The following is a 25,784-nucleotide window of genomic DNA, read 5'->3' on the forward strand; positions in this document are numbered from 1 at the left end:
AGTATGAAATTATTATCAAATAAAGATTAATCTGAATCTAGTATTTATCATACTCTCAATTTTTCTTTTTTTCTCAATTTTTCTATATATCTGTATATTTTCAAAATTTTTAAAAGGTTTTAAAAATATTTACATGACGCAATGCCTTTGATTTTAAAAAGATGTTTGTACACTTTTGTTCTCTTTTCAGCATTTTCTGATTTTTCTGTAATGTATATAAAAATAATTAACAAATGCCTTCTACTAGATACTACTAGATGTGAAGCACTCCCACTACACCTCCATTTCATCCTACCTAGGACCACTAGCAGAACACACTGTCACTTCCACAGGTAGACCTGTCACTTTTCAGACTTTCAAAGCTGTGTAAGCTGCTGTTCATACAGTCATCTTCATCCAGCTCTTTATACAGAAATCTGGACAAAGAGGAGACAATATCCATTCTATTTAAAGTGAAAAGAAGATCAGTGAGATTCTTTGTACGTTACTAGGCAGCCTGAGAAGGCCCTCGCTCAGTAAGCCCTCAGACTCCCATTAAACTATACTAGGGACTCTGTCCTAGGACTCACAGCTTCTCAACTGGAGGACACAGAAAAGTGGCACTTCCAGGTCTAGAAGATCTTCATATACCTGAATATCATCACAATCTCTTAGGAAACTCACAGGCCGGGCATGGTGGCTCATGCCTGTAATCCAAGCACTTTGGAGGCCAAGGCAGGTGGATCACCTGAAGTCAGGAGTTCAAGACCAGCCTGACCAACATGGTGAAACCCTGTCTCTGGGAAAAAAAAAAAAAAAAAAATTAAAAAAAAGAAAAAAGAAACTCATGGAATAATTTTAACCTCATTTATCTTAGTTGTGACCCTACTAGAGCAAACTCAAATCAAGTAATTTGAGGACTTCAAAAGAGTACTCCAAAATCTAATTTTAGGAGACTAAATTAGAGGTGTGCCCTAACCACTAACCTTTATAACCTACTCACCCAGATTACAAATACCAAGTTTTAGAAGACAGCCCATTATGTATGTGTTAATTTCACTGCTGACCATCATTCTGACAGTAGGTCAATACTTTTTGTTAATGAGAAGAGCCATCAATTCTATACAGAAGGGATCTTCAGATCTCCTAAAATCATGTCAACTCCTATATGTACGAGCCTCTTTCCGTGGGTCCAACACTTTAATCAGAGTCTCAAAAGGGTCAAAACCCAAAGAAAAGTAAAGAATTAACCTAGAGATAAGCATCTTCTGGAGCACTGGTCCTTACTTTCTTCCTCTCTCCCTCTTTCACTGTCTCAGAAAAGAAATATATGTAAAATTCTCTGCCAAAAGTAAAGAGACCATATTGGGATCAGTGTCTTGATCAAGACAAAGACTTGAGGGGGGCCGAGCGTGGTGGTTCATGCTTGTAAACCCAGCACTTTGGGAGGCCAAAGCAGAAGGTAACTTGAGTCCAGGAGTTCAAGACCAGCCTTGGCAACATAGCAAGACACCATTGCTACAAAAAAATAATTTTTTTTCTTTTTTTTGAGACCAAGTCTCACTCTGTCACCCATGCTGGAATGCAGTGGCACAATCTCAACTCACTGCAACCTCCACCTCCTGGATTCAAATGATTCTCCTGCCTCAGCTTCCCAAGTAGCTGGGATTACAGGCATGTGCCACCACGGCCAGCTAATTTTTGTATTCTTAGTAGAGATGGGGTTTCACCATGTTGGCCAGGCTGGTCTTGAACTCCCGGACCTCAAGTAATCCACCCACCGCAGCGTCCCAAAGTGCTGGAATTACAGGTGTTGGCCACTGCACCCGGCCAAAAAAAATAAAAATTAACGAGGTATGATGGCACACCTGTAGTCCCAGCTACTCAGGAGGTTGAGGCAAGAAGACTGCTTAAGCCTAGGAGTTCGAGGCTGCAGTTAGCTATCATTGTGCCACTGCACTCCATCTTGGGCAATAGTGCAAGACTGTCTCAAAAGGAAAAAAAAAGAGACTTGAGAAAATGTTTTTCTAACTGAATGGCATGGTACTGTTAATTTTCTTCCAGTTCAAAGGAGGTAAAACCAATCATCACATCAAAAAAAAAGTACGGCGAGTACCTCAAACACGAATCCCAAGTTGGCTAAATCTAGGAAGACCAGAAGGCTGTTCTCCCCAATCTCTAGCTGCTTTTTGCCTCCCCAGGAGTGAGGCCCAAACATATCACAGAAAAGAATGAAGGCCAAGATTGCAATGGCTGCACTCTGTGCTCTCATTCAGGAAGGCCTCTTCTCATTCATTACACTCTGATTTCAACGAAAACACATTGTAGCTCCAAGATTGCTACTGAGTTGCCTGCAAACCTTTCACCAATATCTGGGTTCATGTGAGAAAGTGATGATCATCAGCAATGACTTGATAGTGACAAGAAAAGACATTCAGGTTATTTTTATCTCTTTTTAAGATTTTTTTTTTGTAGAGACAGGGACTTGCTATGTTGCCTAGGTTGATTTCAAATTCTTGGACTCAAGTCATCTTCCTGCCTTGGCCTCCCAAAGTGCTGGGATTATAGGCATGGGGTATTATGCCTAGCCGCAGGTCATCTTTTAATCAACATTAAAAAAATAACTACAATCCGAATCACAGCACCAAAAAAACAAATAAATAAATAAAATAAAATTTTAAAAAATTTTTTAAAGAAAAAAATAACTACAATACTGCGATATAATTCACAGACCACACAACTCACTTAAAGTATATAATTTAATGGCTTTTAGTATATTCAGAGTTAAGATGATTACTACAACCAATATTAAAACATTTTCATCACCTGATACAGAAACCCCATGCCTACTAGTAGTCACTCTGCTCATATCCACCCCACATCACTCCAGCCCTAGAAAAACACTAATCTACTTTGTCTCTACAGATTTGCCTGTTCCTGACATTTCATATGCATGGGATCATACAATATGTGGGTCTTTTGTGACTGGTTTCTTTCACTTAAAATAATGTTTTCAAGGGTCATCCATGTTGGCGCATATACCAATACTTAAATTTTTTTTTTTTTTTTTTTTTTTTGAGATGGGGTCTTGCCTCCCAGGCTGGAGTGCAGTGGTGTGATCAAGGCTCATTGCAACCTCAAAGTCCTGGGCTCAAGTGATCCACCCACCATGGTCCCCTAAAGTGCTGGAATTACAAGTATAGTATAAGTCACTGTGCCTGCAATTACTCCAATCACTTCCACTTTTTTTTTTTCTTTTAACAGTCTTGCTCTGTCACCTAGGTTACAGTGCAGTGGCAATCACAGCTCACTACAACCTTGACCTCGCTGACTCAAGCAATCCTCCTGCCTCGGCCTGCCAAGTAGCACCACAGGCATGTGCCACCATGCCCGGCTAATTTTTTTGAATTTTTTTTGGTAAAGATAGGGTCTCCTATGTTGCCCAAGCTGGTCTAAAACTCCTAGGCTCAGGCAATCCTCCCATCTCAGCCTCCCAAAGTGTTGGCATTATAGGCATGAGCCACCACACCCAGTGACACTTAATTCTTTTCAATGCTGACAATTCCATTGTAAGAATGTATCACATTTTGCTTATTCTCTATTCTAGTGGTCCTCAACCTTTTAGGCATCAGGGACTGGTTTGGTGGAAGACGATTTTTCCATGAACCAGGAGTAGGGAGGAATGGTTTTGGGATGATTGAAGCACATAATATTTATTGTGTACTTTATTTCTATTATTATTACATTATAATATATAATGAAATGATTATACAACTCACCGTAATGTAGTATCAGTGGAAATCCTGAAGGTGTTTTTCTGCAACTAGACAGTCCCATCTGGGGGTGATGGGAGACAGTGACGGATCATCAGGCATTAGATTCTCATAAGGAGAAACCTAGATCCTTGGCATGCTCAGTTCACATAGGGTTTGCACTTCTACGAGAATCTAGTCCCACCACTGATCTGAGAAGAGGCAGAGCTCAGGCAGTAATGACAGCAATGGAGAACAGCTGTGTTTCTTCACTTGCTCACCCACCACTCACCTCCTGCTGTGCAGCCCAGTTACTAACAGACCTTGGACCCGTATCAGTCCGTTGCCTGGGGGTTGGGGACCCCTGCTATAATCAGTTGATGGACATTTAAGTTGTATCCATTTCTTGGCTTTTACGAACAATGCTGCTATGGACATTCACATAAAAGTTTTTGTGTAGGCCAGGCACAGTGGCTCATGCCTGTAATCCAAGCACTTTGGGAGGCCAAAGCGGGCAGATCACTTGAGGTCAGGAGTTCGAGACCAGCCTGGCCAACATGTCGAAACCCCATCCCTACTAAAAATATAAAAATTAGCCAGGCGTGCTGGCATGCACCTGTAATCCCAGCTGCTTGGGAGGCTGAAGCAGGAGAATCACTTGAATTTGGAGCCGAGATCATGCCAGTGCACTTCAGTCTGGGCAACAGAGTAACACTCCATCTCAAAAAAAAAAAAAAAGTTTCTGTGTAGATGTTTTCATTTCCCTTAGGTACATACCTATGAGTGGAAATGCTAGATCAAACTTTTAGTGGAAATGTCAAACTTTTCCAAAGCAACTGCACCATTTTACATTCCCACCAGCAGTGTAGAGGGTTCCAATTACTCCATATCCTTGCAAACATCTGTCACTGTCTTTTTTATTTTAGCCATTCTAGCAGGTGTAAAATAGTGTCTTATGGTTTCAATTTGCATTTCCCTGATGGCTAATGATTCTGAGCCTCTTTTCACGTTTCTTGGCCATTTGTATTATCTCTTTTGGGGAAATACCTATTAAGATGTTTTGCCCATTTTCTAATTTGGTTGTCTTATTAATGAGTTGTAATAGTTCTTTATGTTTCAAACAAATCCCTAATAAGATATGATTTGCATATATCTTTTCCCATTCTGTGGGTTATTTTCACTTCCTTAATGATGTCCTATGAAACATATAAGGTTTCAATCTTGATGAAGTCGAATTTATCCTTTTCTTTGGTTGCTTTTGCTTTTAGGGTCACATCTAACAACTGCCTGATCCAAAGTTAAGAAGAATCAATTCTATATTATTTTTCTAAAAGTTTTATTTTATTTTATTTTTTTTTTAGACAGAGTCTCGTTCTGTTGCCAGGCTGGAGTGCAGTGGCGGGATCTCGGCTCACTGCAACCTCTGCCTCCTGGGTTCAAGCAATTCTCCTGCCTCAGCCTCCTGAGTAGCTGGGACTACAGACACATGCCACCACACCCAGCTAATTTTTGTATTTTTACAGGGTTTCACCATGTTGGCCGGGATGGTCTTGATTTCTTGACCTCATGATCCATCCACCTTGGCCTCCCAAAATGCTGGGATTACAGGTATGTGCCACCGTGCCCAGCCAAAAGTTTTATAGTTTTAACTTTTACATTTAGATCTCTCATCCATTTCAAGTTAAATTTTCTGTGTGGTGTGAAATAGGCGATAACTTCATTATTTTGCAAGTGGAAAATAAGTTGTTGAAAATAGTTGTTGAAAAGATGATTCTTTCCCGCACTGAATTATCTTGGCACTCTTGTTGAAAATTAATTGATTAAATGTGACAGTTTATATCTAGAATCTCAGTTCTATTCCACTCATCTATATGTCTATCCAGATGCTAGTAGCACACTGTCTTTATTACTGTAGCTTTGTAGTAAGTTCTGAAATCAGAAAGTTTAAGTACTACAATTTCATTCTTCTTTGCCAAGATTAATTTTGTTATTCTGAGTCCCTCGAATTTCCATATGGATTTTAAGATCAGCTTGTCAATTTTTGTAAAGAAGCCAGCTAAGTTTTTGAGAGGTAGGGACTGCATAGAGCAATGTGGGGAGTACTGCCATCTTTACAATACTAAGTCTTCCAATCCACGCCATGGGACATCTTTCCATTTACATGGATCTTCTTTAATTTATTCCAATAATTTTTTTTTTACTTTATTTCATTTTTGACACAGGGTCTTGCTCTGTCACTGAGGCTGTAGCGCAGTGGGGCAATCATAGCTCACCGCAGCCTCAATCCTCAACCTCTTGAACTTAAGAGAACCTCCACCTCAGCTTCCTGGATAGCAGGCATCACCCAGCACACTAGGCTAATTTTATTTTTAGTAGAGACAAGGTCTTGCTATGTTGCCCAGGCTCATCTCAAACGCCTGTCCTAAGGCGATTCTCCCACTTCAGCCGTCCCACAAGTGCTGGGATTACAGGTGTGAGTTACCACACCTGGCTCCAACAATATTCTGTAATTGTCAAAGTTTTTCTGTTAAATTTACCTCTAAGTATTTTATTCTTTTTGATATTAGTGCAAACAGAGTTATTTTCTCATTTCATTTTCAAATTGTTCACTGCAAATATATAGAAATAAACCTTATTTGCTGGGCACGGTGGCTCACGCCTATAATCCCAGCACTTTGGGAGGCAGAGGCAGGTGGATCACGAGGTCTGGAGTTTGAGACGAGCCTGACTAACACGGTGAAACCCCGTCTCTACCAAAAATACAAAAATTAGCCAAGAATGGGGGCACATGCCTGTAATCCCAGCTACTCAGGAGGCTGAGGCAGAAGAATCACTTGAACCCAGGAGGCAGAGGTCGCAGCGAGCTGAGACCATGCCACTGCACTCCAGCCTGGGCAACACTCCAGCCTGGGCAACAGAGTGAGACTGTCTCAAAAAAAAAAAAAAAAAAAAAGAGAGAGAAATACACCTGATTTTTGTATACTGATCTTGTATCCTGCAACCTTGCTAATTTCATTTAGTAGTTCTAATGGGTTTTTGTGTGTGTATGTGTGGTTTTCTTAGGATTTTCCATATTGTCATCTGCAAATAGAAACAGTTTTACTTCCTTTCCAATCTGGATGTCTTTTATTTCATTTTTATGTCTACTTGCCCTGGCTAGATCCTCCAGTATGATATTAAACCGAAGTGATAAGAGTGAATATCCTTGTCTTATTCCTGATCTTAGATTATTCAGTTTTTTACCATTAAATGTGTTAGCTGTGGGTTTTTCTAGCCAAGCACAGTGGCTCACACCTGTAATCCCAACACTTTGGGAGGCCGAGATGGACAGATCACCTGAGGTCAGGAGTTCAAGACCAGTCTGGCCAACATGACAAAATCCCATTACTACTAAAGATACAAAAATTAGCTAGGCATGGTGGCAGGCGCCTATAATCCCAGCTACTCAGGAAGCTGAGGCAAGAATATTGCTTGAACCCAGGAGGCGGAGGTTGTAGTGTGCAGGGATCATGCCACTGCACTCCAGCCTGGATGAGAGCGAGACTCTGTCTCAAAAAAATAAAAATAAAAAATAAATGTGTGTGTAACACACACATACTCATACACACATACAAACACACACACATTAGTTGTGAGTTTTTCATAGATGCCCTTTATCAGGTTGAGGAAATTCTCTTCTATTCTTAACTTGTTGAGTCTTTTAATTATCAAGAGATACAAAATTTTGTCACTTTTTCTCTATCTATTGAGATTATTATATATTTTTTGTCCTTTAGTATATCACTATGGTATATTATATTAATTTTCAGCTGTTAAACCACATTTCAGGGGCCGGGTGTGATGGCTCATGCCTGTATCCCAGAACTTCGAGAGGCCAAGGCAGGCGAATCACCTGAGCATAGAAGTTTGAGACCAGTCTGGACAACATGGAGAAACCCTGTCTCTACAAAAAATGCAAAATTTAGCCAGGTGTGGTGGCGCATGCCTGTGGTCCCAGCCACTGGGAGGGAGGCTGAGGTGGGAGGACTGAGTCTAGGAGGTGAAGGTTGCAGTGAGCAGTGATCATGCTACTGTACTCAAGCCTGAGTGATAGAGTGAGATTCCATCTCAAAAACAAACAGAAAAACCAAACTTGAATTCCTGGGATACAAACACTTTCTTGTTCATGGTATATAATCCTTTTTATCTGTTGTTAGATCTAGTTCACTAGTATTCCACCAAGGATTTTTTGTCTGTATTCATTAGACATACTGGTCTATAGTTCTCCTGTGATGCCTTTGTCTGGCTTTGGTATCAGGATAATACTGGCTTCACAGAATGAGTTAGTGTTCCCTCCTCTTATATTTTACATAAGGTTTTAAAAAAATTGGTATTAATCCTACTTTGTATGTTTGGTAAAATTCACGAGTGAAACCATCTAAGCCTGATTAGTCATTTTCTCTATGGGTCATTTTTATTACTAATTCAATCTCTTTACCTGTTATAGATCTATCTAGATTTTCCAATTCTTCTTTATTATTTTAACAATTATTTATTATCTGGCAACCTCCCTGTGGCATGAGTGATACCTTGTTTTCCCCAATATTGATGCTCTCCGTTTACCCATGCAAACTACAATTGCTATACTGCTGATGGGAACACTGAAGATATGTATCTTTGAATAATACCTCCTGACTTCAGAGTGCCAAGCCTAAACTCTAATTATATACTGAATTATCTCACCCCCTTCTCATATGCATTACTGGGTGCTATGATTTTCCCAATATTTCCTCATGAACAAATGTGGTAAGAGGTTGAGCAATAGGGTCATGTTGACTCTGGTGACAAGGAAACAAGACACCAGAAAAACATTTTCACCACTATCTTGAGGAATTTCATGAATTGTACCACACACCCTCCTGCCTACTCCTTGTCTTCTTTGTCTAGGACATATTCTGCACATATACCATGGTCATTCGTAAGTTCTCAAAAGGTACAGTATTTATCACCCTCTTTTTATGAGCTCAAAATAATAAAGCGACAATAATCAGACTGGAATCTCTGGAGTCAGACCCACTACGTGTGTGACACTAATAAGTTCTGTAATCTTTCTATATGCCCTTCAGTTTCTTACCCATAAAATAGAGCTAATACTATCATCTACCCTAAAAGGTTGTTAGGATAAGTAAATAATATATGTGAAAGTGCTTAGAACAATGCCTGGCACCTTTATGTATATCGAAGTAGACCATGCCACTGACAAACACATTTGATTTTATCCTCTTAGACAGTTCTAGGGTGTTGAAATGTAGAAAGGAAGACACTTTCTATACTCACTGGATGAAATATACGCTCTAAGAACTGAAATTGCATAGGACAGCACATAAACACAATATTAACAGGCCAGGCACAGTGGTTCACGCCTGTAATCCTAGCACTTTGGGAGGCTAAAGCAGATTACTTGAGGTCAGGAGTTTGAGACTAGCCTGGCCAATGTGGTGAAACCCTGTCTCTACTAAAAACTCAAAAATTGGCTGGGCGCAGTGGCTCAAGCTTGTAATCCCAGCACTTTGGGAGGCCGAGGTGGGTGAATCACGAGATCGAGAGATCGAGACCATCCTGGTCAACATGGTGAAACCTCGTCTCTACTAAAAATACAAAAAATTAGCTGGGCATGGTGGCGTGTGCCTGTAATCCCAGCTACTCAGGAGGCTGAGGCAGGAGAATTGCCTGAACCCGGGAGGCGGAGGTTGCGGTGAGCCGAGATCGCGCCATTGCACTCCAGCCTGGGTAACAAGAGCGAAACTCCGTCTCAAAAAAAAAAAAAAAAAGAAAAGAAAAACTCAAAAATTAGCCAGATATGGTAGCATGTGTCTGTAATCCCAGCTACTCCGGAGGCTGAAGCAGAAGAATCACTTGAACCCAGGAGCCGGAGGTTGCAGTGAGCTGAGACTGCACCACTGCACTCCAGCCTGGGAGACAGAACAAGACTCAATCTCAAAATAAATAAATAAATAAATAAAACAAAATAATAATAATAAATGTCTCCATTCTCTTTTTTTTTTCTTTTCTTTTTTTTTTTTTTGTTAAATAAAGACGGGGTTTCACCATGTTGGTCAGGCTGGTCTTGAACTCCCGACCTCAGGTGATCCGCCCGCCTTGGCCTCCAAAGTGCTTGGATTACAGGCGTGAGCCACCACACCTGGCCAAATGTCTCCATTCTCAAGAAAGAAGTCAACCTGACAGAAAAAAAAAAATCAATGGGAGATGGTAGAACATAATAGATAAAAGCATAGCTTCTGGAGCTGGTGGACCTGCACTTCACTTTATATTGGCTAATACCTTGAACCAGACACTTAACCTCTCTAAGCCTCTGTTTACTCACTTGTAAAATGGGAAAAATACAGACTACAAGGAGATTTGATAAGGATTAAGACAATATTTGCAATGTACCTGGCATACAGCAGCCATCTAATAAACAGGAACTGATTTTATTAGTTCTTCTTTTTTTTTTTTTGAGACGGAGTTTCGCTCTTGTTACCCAGGCTGGAGTACAATGGCGCAATCTCAGCTCACCGCAACCTCCGCCTCTGGGTTCAGGCAATTCTCCTGCCTCAGCCTCCTGAGTAGCTGGGATTACAGGCACGCGCCACCATGCCCAGCTAATTTTTTGTATTTTTAGTAGAGACGAGGTTTCACCATGTTGACCAGGATGGTCTCGATCTCTCGACCTCGTGATCCACCCGCCTCAGCCTCCCAAAGTGCTGGGATTACAGGCTTGAGCCACCGCGCCCGGCCTTAGTTCTTCTTTTCATTTTTTTTTTTTTTTTTTTTTAAATAGAGGCAAGGTTTCACTATATTGCCTAGGCTGTTCTTGAACTCCTGGGCTCAAGTGATCCTCCTGCCTCAGCCTCTCCAAGCGGTAGGATTACAGGCATGAGTCACTGTGCCCGGCCTTATTGGTTTTTTAAATTTAGGTTTTTGTTGTCGTTGTTGTTTTTTTTTTTTGACACAGAGTCTCGCTCTGTCACCCAGGCTGGAGTGCAATGGCGTGGTCTCGGCTCATTGCAACCTCTGCCTCCCAGGTTCAAGCGATTCTCCCACTTCAGCCCCCAGAGTAGCTGGGCCTACAGGTACCCGCCACCACGCCTGGCTAATTTTTGTATTTTCAGCAGAGACAGGGTTTCACTATGTTGGCCAGGCTGGTCTTGAACTCCTGACCTTGTGATCTACCTGCCTCCACCTCCCAAAGTGCTAAGATTATACAGGCATAAGCCACTACACCCAGCCTTAAATTTAGGTTTACAAGGAAACAAGAAACCCATGTTAGTCCAGGGGGATTCTCAACCTCAGCTATACATGTGAATCCCCTGGAGAGCTTTAAAAAAGTAAGGCTGCCTATACTGCACTTCAGATGAACTAAATCTAAATATCTGGGGTTGGGACTGGATGTCAATATTTTTAAAAGTTGTCCTGGGGGCTGGGTGCAGTGGCTCACGCCTGTAATCCCAGCACTTTGGGAGGCTGAGATGGGTGGATCACGAGGTCAGGAGTTCAAGACCAGCCTGGCCAACATGGTGAAACCCCATCTCTATATTAAAAAAAAAAAAAAAGTTGTCCTGGGAATTACAATGTACACTTGGAAGTGAGAATCACAATAGCTAGCCAGAAAAGATGTCTCAATCTTTACCATCTAAAATAAATATTTTTATTAACATCTACAAAATCCTTACAAAATAAACCCAAATCAGAATTTCTACTTTCTCAAATCAGAATTACTACTATCTGATGGTGAAATGGAAGCTAACAGAGTTTGAACAATTTGTTTCTGGAAGATTCAGAGAGACAAGTTTAAAACTCTTGTCGGCCAGGCGCGGTGGCTCAAGCCTGTAATCCCAGCACTTTGGGAGGCCGAGGCGGGTGGATCACGAGGTCAAGAGATCAAGACCATCCTGGTCAACATGGTGAAACTCCGTCTCTACTAAAAATACAAAAAAAAACTAGCTGGGCATGGTGGCTCATGCCTGTAATCCCAGCTACTCAGGAGGCTGAGGCAGGAGAATTGCCTGAACCCAGGAGGCGGAGGTTGCGGTGAGCCGAGATCGCGCCATTGCACTCCAGCCTGGGTAACAAGAGCGAAACTCCGTCTCAAAAAAAAAAAAAAAAAAAAAAAAAAAAAAACTCTTGTCAAGCCTTAAAGCTTACAACTCTTATTCAGATACATTTCTAACTACCACTATTTCCTCAGCATGACTACAAATCCGGACATGATACTCTCCTCAGTGAAATCCTTTAATGCACCTAACCCTTCAGAATCAAGTCCGGACTCCTCATCAGGAACACAGTCCTTCAGAACTTGGCCCCACGTGGTGTATGGTAAGCATGAGTCACAAACATTCAGCCTGCTGTGGCTCTGATCTAAACAGTCCAACCACCAACCACCCAAGCAGACACTGCTCAGTCTCAGGGGCTTGCTAATATGCCACGGCTACAGTGTTAACACCATAGAATACAAGGTGAACAGCAGCCCCAGGAACTGTGCAACATGACAAGACTATTGGCCCTGCTTTTCATCCTAGCCTCATCTGTCTCCGATTCTACTTTATTTCCACACACTCATCAACCCCTCTCTAAACCTTAGGATCGCAAGCATGTTTTTCCCTCGGCATGGAACACTGGTTCCTCACTCTGCAGACCTCAACCTAAATGACACTTCCTGGAAGAAGCCTTCCCCACCACCATCACCACCACCACCGCCCCACTTCAGGTCAGAAGCTCCTGCTATGTCCTCCCACAGTGCCCCAGAGTTCCCCATCAGCATTCTCAGTGCTACTGAGTACAAGGACTATGTTATCATGCTCACTCATTCCCAGGGTCTGGCACCTAGGAAGTGGTTAATGTATGCGGAATGAAGAACAGCCCAGAAGGAACACAGAGAAGCAACTGTAACTGATCCACAACAAAAGGTTATTCTCCTAACTCAGGTCTCACGTTCCACCTTCTCTAAAGTGAGCTTTGTGGGAAATGTGAACTGTTGAATCTGAGCATCACAAATACAATGATCATTCTCTATTCTAATTTTTTTTGTTGTTTGTTTGTTTTGGTGACCATCTTGCTCTGTCGCTCAGGCTGGAGTGCAGTGGTGTGGTATCAGCTCACTGCAACCTCCACCTCACCCTCCCGAGTAGCTGGCATTACAGGTGTGTGCCACCACATCCAACTAATTTTTGTATTTTTAGTAGAGACAGGGTTTCACAATGTTGGCCAGGCTGGTCTCTAACTCTTAACCTCAAGTGATCTGCACAACTTGGTCTCCCAAAGTACTTGGATTACAGGTGTGAGCCACCATGCCCGGACTTCCAATGTTTTTTAAGTTTGAAATTTTTCATAATAAACCTTTGGGGAAAAAAATGAAGTGACCTTTGCCTCTATTTCTAATCCTGCCTTCCTCGCTAGGTATTACTTAGCTACAGGACACCCAGCAACAACCTATCATAATTTCCTTACATCTGATGAGAGTGCCATAGGACACAGAGAGAGTATAAACCCACTGCCAATATAAGCACTGAAAAACCCTTAGGGTCAGGTAACAAAAAGGCCTGCCAACAGCTAGATATTAGGTTCCAACAAAATGCTGGGCTTTCATCAATTTCCTTCTAATTATAGCCTTTTCTTTTGAGACAGAGTCTTACTCTGCTGCCAGGCTGGAGTGCAATGTCATGATCTCAGCTCACTGCAACCTCTGCTGCCCCGGTTCAAGCGATTCTCCTGTCTCAGCCACCCAAGTAGCTGGGATTACAGGTGCCCACCACCATGCCTGGCTAATTTTTATATATTTAGTAGAGACAGGGTTTCACCATGTTGGCAAAGCTGGTCTCGAACTGCTGACCTCAGGTAATCCACCTGCCTCCGCCTCCCAAAGTGCTGGGATTACAGGCGTGACCCACCATGCCCAGCCAATTATAGCTTTTTCTATAGGCGAGGAGAACTGTTCTTCAGGTCTGAGAAGAGGGAGAAGAAAAGACGCTGAAAAGCATGTGCAAGTTGCAGAAGAGAACACAGCATTGATGGATTAAAAGTCAGGGGAAGCTGAGTTACATTAATTTCGCTTGCTCTGGTGCTAGTCTAGCAGCAAAATCACCAATCAACAAAACATGCTCAATTTCAGCAGCTATCTAACAGGCACAAGAGAGAACATGATTAACACTAAAGAAAAAGCCCCTGTTCAAGACAGCTATTCTCAAAGGACTGTGCACTCATAAACAGTTCTCTCTAGAAAAAAACACTGACAAGGACATTAGCTTTTGAAGTTCAATAGATGAAGAACCCCTCACTTTCTATCCGCTTTGTTCCCTCTTGCACAACATTCCAAGGCAAAGAACTGCGATGTCAGTGCAGCTGACCTAGGCTCTGACACTTGCCATTACCTCTTGCTGCTTCTCCTCATTGGGGTAGGTGTCTACAAATACTCCCAGCCCCACAAATTTGTCCATGTTTCCAAACACAGGCCCTAGAGAGAGAGAACAGATGACGAACAATGAAATAAAGCTAAGAGTTGATAAAGGAATAATATATCACTATGACGGAGGAAAAAGTAAAATTCAAATGACTCCCAAGCCTCTCTAAAGATGAGAAAACATATGTAAAAGTACCCAGCAAAGTTCATAGCCTGTAACAAGTGCCCTGTAAATAACTGTATTTGTATGTTGTTGGAGGCAAGGGAAAGAGAGAAGGCCACTGCAACCTTATTTAGCACTCAGGCAGCTTCCTGATCCAAACTGGTTGCTAAGGCACCCCTACAGTATTCTGCTTTACAAACACTTGGTAAAGCCTATGCCCCCAAGAGATAACTGAATTCCCTAGTTCTACTTCTTGTTGTAAAAGAGATCAGGTCAAATCAGGTTGAGCCTGCCATCTATGTGGAGAAATAGCTCCTACACAACAAGAAAAATAGATTACTTTTCTCTTGACTCAGCAGTGCTGAGATCATTCACTGTAAATGCTTGGAAGAAATCAGCTCACCCAGTCGTGTTCAGGAGAGCCTGTGCTTTCATCCAGCCAATAGGCCAGTTAGTTTCACAAAGAGACTCAGAAAGAACTAACAAGCAGGCAGCTTCCCCAGGATGAGTCAAATTCAGCTGCTTATAAGGTTTCAGACCCCATTCTAGAAACTAGATAGGCTAGTGTTCATCCATGTACATTAAGGGAGAGGGAAAACAGCTGGCACAGTGGGGAAGGAACCTTTTCAAAAAGAGGGCACATGAAAAAGCAGGCTGTCACACCCACAAAAGAGTAACACAGGGTCCCAATACCTGGCTGCATCCGATCCTTTGTGTACCAGATTGCCAAGCCATCCCCATGCAGATTCTTCTTTCCTTGTCCATGAATTTTGAAATGCACCTGCAACTCCCAGTCTCTCAGGAAACATGGCTAAAGTGAGAAAGACATTGGAATCAATGAGAAGCATGAAATGCAAAACCCCTCAAGACCATACCAGCAATCTACACACTTGGAAAACACAAATGCAGGTAACACAAGGCTAAGGGTTAAAACCTAAATCTAAGACTTGCTATGTGTTCATGTCATAAAATTAAATGCATTGAACTGTTTAGAGATTTAATATGAAAATGAATAAACCTCCCCATTATCATCAATATTTCCCAACAGAAACAGGACAGAACTCCAAAACTGGAAAAGACAAGAGTATACCAAACTCTACTCCTGTGATCCTACATCCACCAAGCACAGTAGCTCAGCTTTTAGAGTAGAGATAGCTGAATTCATACTCATTTATAACTCAAGATCACCCCTTAGACAGAAAGACTTTGAAAAGCTGGATTTAAAGAAAGGTCAAAGCCTAGTTTATTATAACAGAATAAGAAAAGCTAAGGTATTATGCAAAGGCTTCCAGGAATAATTAGCAGATACTACAAACAACTCTAATTAGCTAGATGTGGCCCTCTGCCAAGCTGAGGGGTAAGCCAGAATTCTCACAAGAGCAAGTTACAGCCCCTCAAACCCTCCCGTCCATGGCCAAGAAGCATAAATGCACTAGGAGAATGATGCAAGTGGATGGTTAAGTGTTTTAAACAGTTGAACAGTTTCAAGAAAAAATCAGAGTGGGTACTTCATTTAGGGAGGCTTCTGGTTAAAAGTCTATTGTGAAGACAAGTTCAGGAGATTGAGACCATCCTGGCCAACATGGTGAAACTCCATCTCTACTAAAATACAAAAAACTAGCCAGGCGTGGTGGCTCACACCTGTAGTCCCAGCCACTCGGGAGGCTGAGGCAGGGGAATCGCTTGAACCCGGGGGGCGGAGGTTGCAGTGAACCAAGATTGCGCCACTGCATTCCAGCCTGGTGACGGAGCAAGACTCTGTCTCAAAATAATAATAATAATAGTAATAATAATAATAATAATAATAAATTTAAAAGTCTACTGTGAAGAAAGAAGTGAAGGAAGAACAGACAGATCAGCTGAGTTCAGCCAAAGGCTCTCCAAATAGACTGTTCTGGGCAACATATTATCAGATCATTTTCAGTTTTCATTTTTTTTATGTCTGGGGTATTTTCCAAAAGTGTTCATATTAGAAGTACATAGTCAAAATGAAAGGGGGTTGGGTACTCGTGCATTTAGCAAGGGGTCCTGAAATCTCCAATAGGTTATCCTACTCTGATGATCCAGTCTCTGTCTTGTCACTCTGGATTCTTATCTCTCTGCTATTCATTAAGATTTCAGAGAAAGGCCAGGCACAGTAGCTCACACCTGTAATTCAAGCACTTTGAGAGACTAAGGTGGGAGGATCACTTCAGCCTGAGAGGTCCAGGCTGCAGTGAGCTGTGATAGTGTCACTGCACTCCAGCCTAGGTGACAGAGTGATAAGACCCTGTCTCAAAAAAAAAAAAAAAAAAAAAAAAAGGTTTCAGAGAAAGATTGAAATTCAGTGGGGCAGGAAGCTGCCAGTAGGTAGGTAGATATTATGCCCCCAGGAAGAGGGTAGTCACAGAAGTTCTCAGTGAGCCAAGAGACGTCTGTCATTGATTCTTGGCCTCCCATAGCAAAATGTTTTGCTCAGGACCATGTCTCTAATAGTGGTTCTGAAATTCTGCCACACAATGGATTTACCTAATGAGTTTTAAAAAATCCCAATGGCCAAGCTGCACCCTATTCCAATTAGATCAGAATCTCTGGGGGTGAATCCAGGCATCGATTCCAATAGATAGCCAAATTTGAGAACCACTGCTCAAACAAATGCATCCTATTAACTCAGAAACAAGCCCACAGCCATAGTGACAGCCAGATAACAGAGAATAGTTACCAGAAATCTGAAAAAAGAAGAATCAGATGCCATACTAGAACTGCTGCTAAAAGTTATGTAGAGACAGCGACCCAGCAAGACAGCAGCAGAGTATCAGGCCTTGAACATAATCATTCGGTAACCCACAAGAGCCCCATCAACAACCCTATAGAAGTGTAATAACATAACACATATTTCTATAACCATTTTAACTTGCCACAGCTTTTCCATGTCTATTGCCTTATTTTATCCTCACAACAACCCTGTGGGCAAGTAAAACAGGTATTCTGAAGCTCCTTTATCAGATGGAGAAAAGGAAAAGTAAGAGGTTAAATAATCTGCCTAGGGCTCACAGGAGGACTGGGACAGAGCTGGACCAACAACCCCAGTCTTTCAACTGTCCTTTATCTCTCCTACTAGAACACAGTGCTCTGTACTCTGTCCAAAAATGAGCTCAGCACTATGATCTAGGTTAAGGGGCCAGTTTGTGCAGATGACTGATGCAGAAAATTCTCTTGCCTTCCTAAAGAGGAAAAAGAAATCATTCTCTTTTCTCAATTATCTACAACTAACAAGAAAAGCCATGTAAAAGTAAGTTCTTAGTTTAGGAGAGCTCCAGATAAAGTATCAAAGGATGCCAAAGTCATCCCCAAAAGTAAACTGGTTGTAAAAGATGTAGAACAAGCCCTGGAAACAGAAAAGAAAGCATCATCTTACACTTGTACAAAATCACAGTGCAGCCACACCAGGAATACTGCATTCACTTCTTGCCGCCATAACTCAAGGAAGACAATGCAGCTAGAAAAGGTCCAGAGAAGGACAAATAAAATGACCAACAGCTCAGAGTGGCTTTCACATGAAAATAAAATTTTATATCAGATTCTTCAAATTGAAATAACAAGGTGGGGATACAGGGATAAGGTCTGGGATCTTTAAAAGAGTACTCTTAACCAGGCATGGTGTCTCACACCTATAATCTCAGAGTTTTGGGAGGCCAAGGCAGAAGAGTTGTTTGAGGCCAAGAGTTTGAGACCAGCCTGGGCAACATAACAAGACCCCATCTACAAAAATAACTTTAAAAATTAGCCAGGTGCAGTGGCACATATCTGTAGTGTCAACTACTCAGGAGGCTGAGGCAGGAAGATCCCTTGAGCCCAGGAGTTTAAGGCTGTAGTGAACTATGACTGTGCCACTGCACTCTGGTCTTCTTGCAATCTTCTTACAAAGTAGCTAAGCAGGAGTTAAGTTATTATTAAACCCTAAGAAGTAGTACTATTGGGTCAATCAGGAATTAGACATTTCAGGGAAAAAAAATGATTTGCTATAATTAAGGCAATAGAGAGCATTTTCCTAAATACCTGATTTATTTATTACGAAGGTCAGAATAATCTCAAAAATAAAGATCCTTGATATCCACAGAAGACAGAATACTAGGGGGATAAACAGTAAAATTTTTTTTTTTTTTTTTTGAGACGGAGTTTCGCTCTTGTTACCCAGGCTGGAGTGCAATGGCGCGATCTCGGCTCACCGCAACCTCCGCCTCCTGGGTTCAAGCAATTCTCCTGCCTCAGCCTCCTGAGTAGCTGGGATTACAGGCACGCGCCACCGTGCCCAGCTAGTTTTTTTGTATTTTTAGTAGAGACGGGGTTTCACCATGTTGACCAGGATGGTCTCGATCTCTCGATCTCGTGATCCACCCGCCTCGGCCTCCCAAAGTGCTGGGATTACAGGCTCGAGCCACCGCACCCGGCACAAACAGTAAAATTAAATCAGTATGCCACTGCTGAAACGTCTAGGCCTTTCTGGGTCACCAACACAGGAGGGAGAAAGATTCTTACCACCCGGTTCCACAAGGCACCCTGTTTACTTTGCATATCTGGGGTAAGGCGGATATACTGGGTCATCACCATGGCATTGCCCATCAGATTCCACAGTGAGGAACTGCCTGTGCCCACACCTACAGGAAGGAAGTAGATAAGTTCATACTCTTCAACACCAATCCATTCAGAAAGCAGCTACCCCAGAGCCTCTGAAAGCTGAGCCATCATCTTTTTTCCCCTTTCATTTCACTCAATCCCCCATCTTTTTTTTTTTTTTTTTTTTTTTTTTGAAACGGAGTTTCGCTCTTGTTACCCAGGCTGGAGTGCAATGGCGTGATCTCGGCTCACCGCAACCTCCACCTCCTGGGTTCAGGCAATTCTCCTGCCTCAGCCTCCTGAGTAGCTGGGATTACAGGCACGTGCCACTATGCCCGGCTAATTTTTTGTATTTTTAGTAGAGACGGGGTTTCACCATGTTGACCAGGTTGGTCTCGATCTCTTGACCTTGTGATCCACCCGCCTCGGCCTCCCAAAGTGCTGGGATTACAGGCTTGAGCCACCACGCCCGGCCTTCAATCCCCCATCTTATGCCACTCATGAATCTTAAATCCTTACCATCTCTACAACTTTCACAAGGTCTTTATCAGGTGAGGACCCCAAAGCACATAAAATCTATCACTTTGTCCATGCTACAGTAACCATAGCTCACATCCATTCTTCCCATTTTATATGTGAGTAAACTTTAGCATCTTAAAAGACAAAAATTTTCCTGGGTTCCATCAAAAGGAATTTGACAGGCCAGGTGCAGTGGCTCATCCCTGTAATCCCCACACTTTGAGATGCCGAGGAGGGCAGGCGTCTTGAGGCCAGCAGTTTGAGACCAGTCTGGGCAACGTAGAAAGACACCGTCTTTACAAAAGTAAAAATAAAAATTAGCCAGATGTGGTAGTCTGTGTCCATAGTTCTAGCTACTCAGCAGGCTGAGGTGGGAGGATTGCTTGAGCCCAGGAGGTTGAAACTGCATGAGCCACGGTTGTGCCACTGCACTCCAGCCTAGACAATAGAACAAGACACTGTCTCTAAAAATATATACAAATAAAAATAAAAAGAACTTTCATTCTTTTAAAAAGAAGATTCTAGGGCTTAATCACATTCTTTCTTTAAACAATCCTTAAAGTGTGAAGCTACTCCCTGCACTTTCAATTATAAACTCCTTAAAGGGTGAAACTTTGTGTCTGCATAATCCATAGTATTAGCAAAGAGATCAGCATAGAGGCACTCCGTGTATCTAAGTGAATAAATGATTACCCTTAGTAGTAGCATATACTCTTGCATTTTGAATTGTTTTCTGTCCCACTACCTATACCTCATTAGGGAAAGACTTGTGTTAGTTAAGCCATCTGCACTGGTTTGTCACTGTTTTGCAGCTAAGTATATCAATTTTCTGGCCAATAAGCTGGGCTTAGAGTTCTGTGAACTCTAGCCTCTTTCAATAGGGTCCCTAGGCAGAAGAAAAGGTGGTTCTACCTAGCAACGTAATTTTATCATCTGTCTTCTCATTCAGTTCAAGTTCTACCCCAGTTCTTCCTGTTGCTTTATTTCTAGCACATCCACAGGTCCATCTAGAGACTGGCTCATTGTTAGCTGTCCTCAATCACTCTTCACCACTCTCAATCCTCTCCCCTTCCCAAATTCCTCCTGTCTAACTCCAGGCCTAGCACTAGTGGCACCCGAGAGCCCTGCCTTTACCTGCTGGAAACTTCCAGAGTCTGGCGGGCATACCTAGTAACTCCTGCCTTTCAGACCTGTGGCTCCCATACGCAGAGGGAATCCCCGTGGGCCTCACTGCCGCCGGCAGTTTCCTCTGGGCCACGAAGCCCTTCTCTGCCCCGGCCTCTACCCATTAAATCAGGTCCCGAAGCCCTCCGCACTGCACGACCACCTCACCCTGGGCGCCTCACCCTGGTAGGGCTTCGACAGCGAGTGCTCCCGTTTCAAGTACTCGAACGTTTGACCCGCCCCGACTTGCTGTGGCCCCTGCCCAGACCCCAACAAAAGAAGAAGGAGCAACATCCTGGACCCATCCCGAGCCGACAAACACCGCCGCCACTGCTGCCACCACCCAAGGGATCCCAGAGACGCCGCCATCTTTCCCACCGCCGACCCTTCATCAAAAGCCCGCCCCATCACCCAACCCATTGGCCCGAAGAACCATCTGCTCCGTGTCCTATTGGCTCTCGTCAAGTCCCCGCCCCCGCAGGCGAGCATATCACCGATTGGCTGGCTTGGGTATCAGTTGCCTTGCCAACCCAGAAAAGGGGCGTAGCCCAATGCTCAGACTCCCTTATTTGCATTTGCCATGAGTGCCACTAGGCTTGCTGGGATGTGTAGTTTATTTCTATTTTGTTTTCTGCGTACGAGAGTAAATATAAGGAGATAAAACGTTTCTTCTGGTCCCAAACAGCGTTCTATCTTCTCTGCCATAGTACGCTCCTGACTGCAGCTCTCTGAATCAATTTGGAAGATACAGCAGTGAAAGGAGAAATAGACAAATTCGTAAAATAGCTGGAAAATCATCAAATTTATAAAAGAGTTGAACAGCCCTATCAAGTAACTTGACCTGATGATACTTATAGAAACTCTGCCTAAGAACAGCAGAAGACATTCTCTTCAAATGCAAATGACTCGTTTGCCGTGATAGTCTGGGCCATCAAGCAACTTACAGATGTAAAAATAGAAAGCACACAAATTAATTAATTCTCAAAGACCTCACCTTCTTTCTTCCCTTCTTTTTCTTTTGTTTTGTTTTGTTCGTGTGAGACAAGGTCTTGTTCTGTCGCCCAGGCTGGAGTGCAGGAGCACAATAGCGGCTAAAGCGATCCTCCTACCTCAGCCTCCTGATAACTAGGACTGCAGGGACGTTTCTTCATCTTTATCCGGCACCACAACAACGTGTCCAGACTGGTTTCCACGTAGCCACTAAAGTGATCAAAACCATCCAACCATGGTGAGTGTCAGGGTTAAATGAGTCAATACTGGTAAACCTCCTAGAACAGTGCCTGGCATGTAGTAAGCACTATTTCTTCCGTTTTTTCTATATTTGTGTGTATGTGTGTGGTTTTTTTGTTTTTGTTTTTGAGACAAGGTTTGTCTCTGTTGCCCAGGCTGGAGTGCAGTGGCATGACCACAGCCTCCACCTTCTGGACTCAAGGGATCTTCCCACTTCAGCCTCTCAAGTAGCTGGGACTACAGATGTGTGCCACCACACCTAGCTAATTTTTTATTTTTTGTAGCAGTGGTGTGTGTGGGGTGTCTCACTAAGTTGCCCAGGCTTGCCTCAAACTTCTGGACTCCAGCAATCCTTCCTCCTCAGCCTCCCAAGGTGCTGGGATTAGAGGTGTGAGCCACCACAACCAGCCATAAGCGCTATTTCATCATCATCATTCTTATTAACCAGGCCTTTGATGGTTCATGGTCACCTGTAGGGAGGAGATTCAAGCCCCTCAACTTGGCACACAAAGCCCCCTGCCATCTGGTCCTGGCCTTATTGCCTATGACTCCCTTCCTCCATCTTTATGTTCCAGCTTCCCTTTCCTCTTTTTTTGCAGTCTGCTTCCTTTTGGAGGTTCTTCCAGAACTCCTCAGGCAGGGTATATTCTCCTGTGTGAGCTCTCAAAGTGCTCCAGGCACATCTGTTGTAGAGCAATTGACCAATCAGTGTTTGCGTCTTCCCAATAGACTTAACCAAAGTTAACAGTCTCTTGTTTTCCTGAGCATGAATCTATTTAATAAGATAAACATGATTATGAGCCTACTTTACAGGGGATCAACCTTTTAAAACTGTTGCATTTTTTTAAAAGAGATGGGGTCTCAGCCGGGCCCAGTGGCTCACACCTGTAATCCTAGCACTTCGGGAGGCAGGCAGATCACCTGAAGTCAGGAGTTCGAGCCCAGCCTGGCTAACATGGTGAAATTATGTCTGGACTAAAAATAATACAATAATTAAGCGGATGTGGTGGCAGGCGCCTATAATTCCATATATTTGGGAGGCTGAGGCAGAAGAATTGCTTGAATCCAGGAGGTGGAGGTTGCAGTGAGCCAAGAAGATTGCACCACTGCACTCCAGCCTGGGCAGCAGAGTGAGACTCTGTCTCAAAACAACAACAACAACAACAACAACAACGAAGAAGAGATGGTGTCTCAATCCCTCACCCAGGCTGGGGTGCAATAGTGTGATCATAGCTCACTACAGCCTCAAACTCATGGCGAGGCTAATTTTTAACATTTTTTCTAAAGATGAGGGTCTCACTATGTTGCACAGGCTGCTTTTGAACTCCTGGCCTTAAGTGATCCTCCCATCTCAGTCTCTCAAAGTGTCAGGATTACAGGCATGAGCCCTGGTGCCCATCCTGTCACAGCCATAAGTCTTTGACACCCTCCAAAGTCAAATATCTAGTGCTAAGACCTTAGGAATTGCAGTGAATCTGTTCATGTCATATAAAACGTAGCTTTAAAACCATTCATAGCTGGGCGCAGTGGCTCACGCCTGTAATCCCAGCACTTTGGGAAGCTGAGGTGGGTGGATCACCTGAGGTCAGGAGTTCAAGACCAGCCTGACCAATATAGTGAAACCCCATCTTTAAAAAAAAAAACCATTCATAACTCCCGATCACCAAAATCGCGGTACAAATATGTATTATAATGTGTGTCAGCCGGAATTATGGAGCTCAATTAACAGATTATGGGTTTATCTCCACGGCAAGGCTGGGCGCTCCAGGACCATAGGAAGCAGGTCTTATTCATTTCCTGTCTCAGGCCCCACACATTTCCCCAACCCCAACCTGTCAGCCAGCACATAGTAGGGGTTCTAATTGTTTTGAGTAAAATTATTTCCATTGCATTTGTCTGCAAGATGAATTTTTACTTGTGGTAAAATGTGCATAAAAACAACTTATAATTTTTAAACACACAGATGCTCCTCAACTTTCAATGGGGTTACCTACGGAAAAACCAAACCCATCCTAAAGTTTAAAAATCCTAAATCAAACCATCAGAAGTCACGGCCATCTGTATACAGTTCAGAGGCATTAAGTTCATTGGCAGTGTCATGCACGCTGTCAGCTGAATTTCTGATAGATTAACATCAGCAGATCTTTCATTGTAAAATTGTGTATAATGAAGAAAAGGGGTAGAAAGGAGAAGGGTGTGAAAGGTGAGATGCACTGGCCAACAAATCAGATCATTTTGTTCAGACTGTTGCAATAGGAAGAATGCTCATTCATGAGGAATGTATCAAAAAATTTTTAAAAAAGGAAGGACAGGAGGGTGCAGTGGCTCACACCTGTAATCCCAGCACTTTGAAAGGCCAAGGCAGGCGGGAATCACTTGAGGTCAGGAGTTCGAGACCAGCCTGGCCAACATGGTGAAACCCTGTTTCTACTAAAAATACAAAAATTAGCTGGGCATGGCGCCTGTAATCCCAGCTATTTGGGAGGCTGAGGCAGGACAATCGCTTAAACCAAGGAAGCAGAGGTTGCAGCCAGCCTGGGCAACAAGAGTGAAACTCCGACTCAAAGAAAAAAAAAAAGGAAGGAAACCTGGGGTAACTCCAGGTAAACAAGGGATTTTTACAACAGGAAGGATGGGGAGGGTCTTATCTGAGTCATTGAGGAAGAGTGGAAGTGGGTCTTATCTTGGGATATTCTAGAGCAGGGTAATCTGTTAAGATTAGCCATTTCTTAGCCCTGCTCAGTGGCTCATACCTGTAATCTCAGCACTTTGGGAAGCTGAGGCAGGTGGATCACATGATGTCAGGAGTTCGAGACCAGCCTGGCCAACATGGTGAAACCCCAAGTCTACTAAAAACACACAAAAAAAATAGCTGGGCATTGTGGCAAGTGCCTGTAATCCCAGTTACTCGGGAGGCTGAGACATGAGAATCACTTGAACCCAGGAGGTGGAGGTTGCAGTGAGCCGAGATTGTGTGTCTTTTTTTGTTTTGTTTTTTGTTGTTTTTTTGTTGTTGTTTAGAAGAGAATTTTAAAACAGAGTCAAAAGAACAGAAATCAGTTATCTGTCCTCTTCCCAGGCAGGGAGAAAACCTCCTTCCCCACAGGTTTGAGACTATGGCTAGGTGGTGAGGAAGGAGGCTCAGCACCCCAGCCTTGGGGAGACACAGAAAGGGCCTGTCCCAGGCACTCAGCTGGACGCAAGCATAGCCTTTGGGCCACAAGCCCTGATGGCCACTGAGGTGCTGGTCTGGAATCAAGTCCTCATCTTCCCAGAAATGTCATCTTTTGTCTGCAGCAGCTGGCTGGAGGATTTCAGAAAGGTGTGTGCCTGGAGCACCCAAAGGCATACCTTCCTTTCTCCTTGGCATAGGCCTTACAACACTGAGGAAAGGCCGTGGTTTGGCAATGGAGCCTTCAATAGTCTTCATCCTTATAGAGCTCAGTGGCTCCTAGGGTGACAGGAGAGGCAAACTCACTTGGGAAGTCTTGATCTTTCAGCTTCTCCCCCAGTGAAACACTGTATGCTGGAGCCACACAGTTTGTGGCAACACACACACACACACACACACACACTCTCTCTCTCTCTCTCTCTCTCTCTCTCTGTCACACACACATTGACAACTTGGCGGCAGGTAGCTCTGGGTATCGTTGGTCTGGCACTTGCCCACTCGGCGTCTAGGTTGTCTTAAAGCTCTTTCCAATCACTTCTCACTGTTTCTGGGCCGTGTGGTGAGGTGCCTGGACAACGGAGTCTACAAAATGAGATAGAAGGAAGACAAAGATGGGAGATTTCTTTGCTGTAGCTGCTTTTCAGAAGCACAAGCTTCAGCTAAGTTCAAAACAGTCAAGGTGCTGAGGGGTGGTGGAGAGAAAGAGAACAAGGAGCCATGCCCCCCTCCGCCTTACTCACACGCAGAGGGTAACACTGCCTTACTCACACGCAG

At 43.2% G+C, this 25,784-nt stretch overlaps 1 protein-coding gene across 5 annotated transcripts in view; it reads right to left on the reverse strand.

Moving 5' to 3' along the window:
• LMAN2L (lectin, mannose binding 2 like) overlaps positions 1-21,001 on the reverse strand; it is a 35,460-nt gene extending 14,459 nt beyond the window's left edge. For 2 of the 5 annotated variants that reach the window (XM_039474280.2, XM_039474287.2), the window contains exons 1-4: positions 20,791-21,001; positions 18,848-18,966; positions 15,023-15,140; positions 14,138-14,220 (exon numbers count right to left, since the gene is read on the reverse strand). In XM_039474280.2, the coding sequence (XP_039330214.2) occupies positions 14,138-14,220; positions 15,023-15,140; positions 18,848-18,966; positions 20,791-20,977 (507 nt within the window). In that variant the 5' untranslated portion in view covers positions 20,978-21,001. Of the gene's footprint in view, positions 1-14,137; positions 14,221-15,022; positions 15,141-17,726; positions 17,808-18,847; positions 18,967-20,776 lie in introns of all 5 variants that reach the window. The other 3 variants (XM_074403630.1, XM_074403625.1, XM_074403627.1) reach the window with 3 other exon arrangements.
• Positions 21,002-25,784: the final 4,783 nt, after the last annotated feature.

Source organism: Saimiri boliviensis, chromosome 1 (assembly GCF_048565385.1).
Source record: "Saimiri boliviensis isolate mSaiBol1 chromosome 1, mSaiBol1.pri, whole genome shotgun sequence".
Classification (NCBI taxonomy): Eukaryota; Metazoa; Chordata; class Mammalia; order Primates; family Cebidae; genus Saimiri; species Saimiri boliviensis.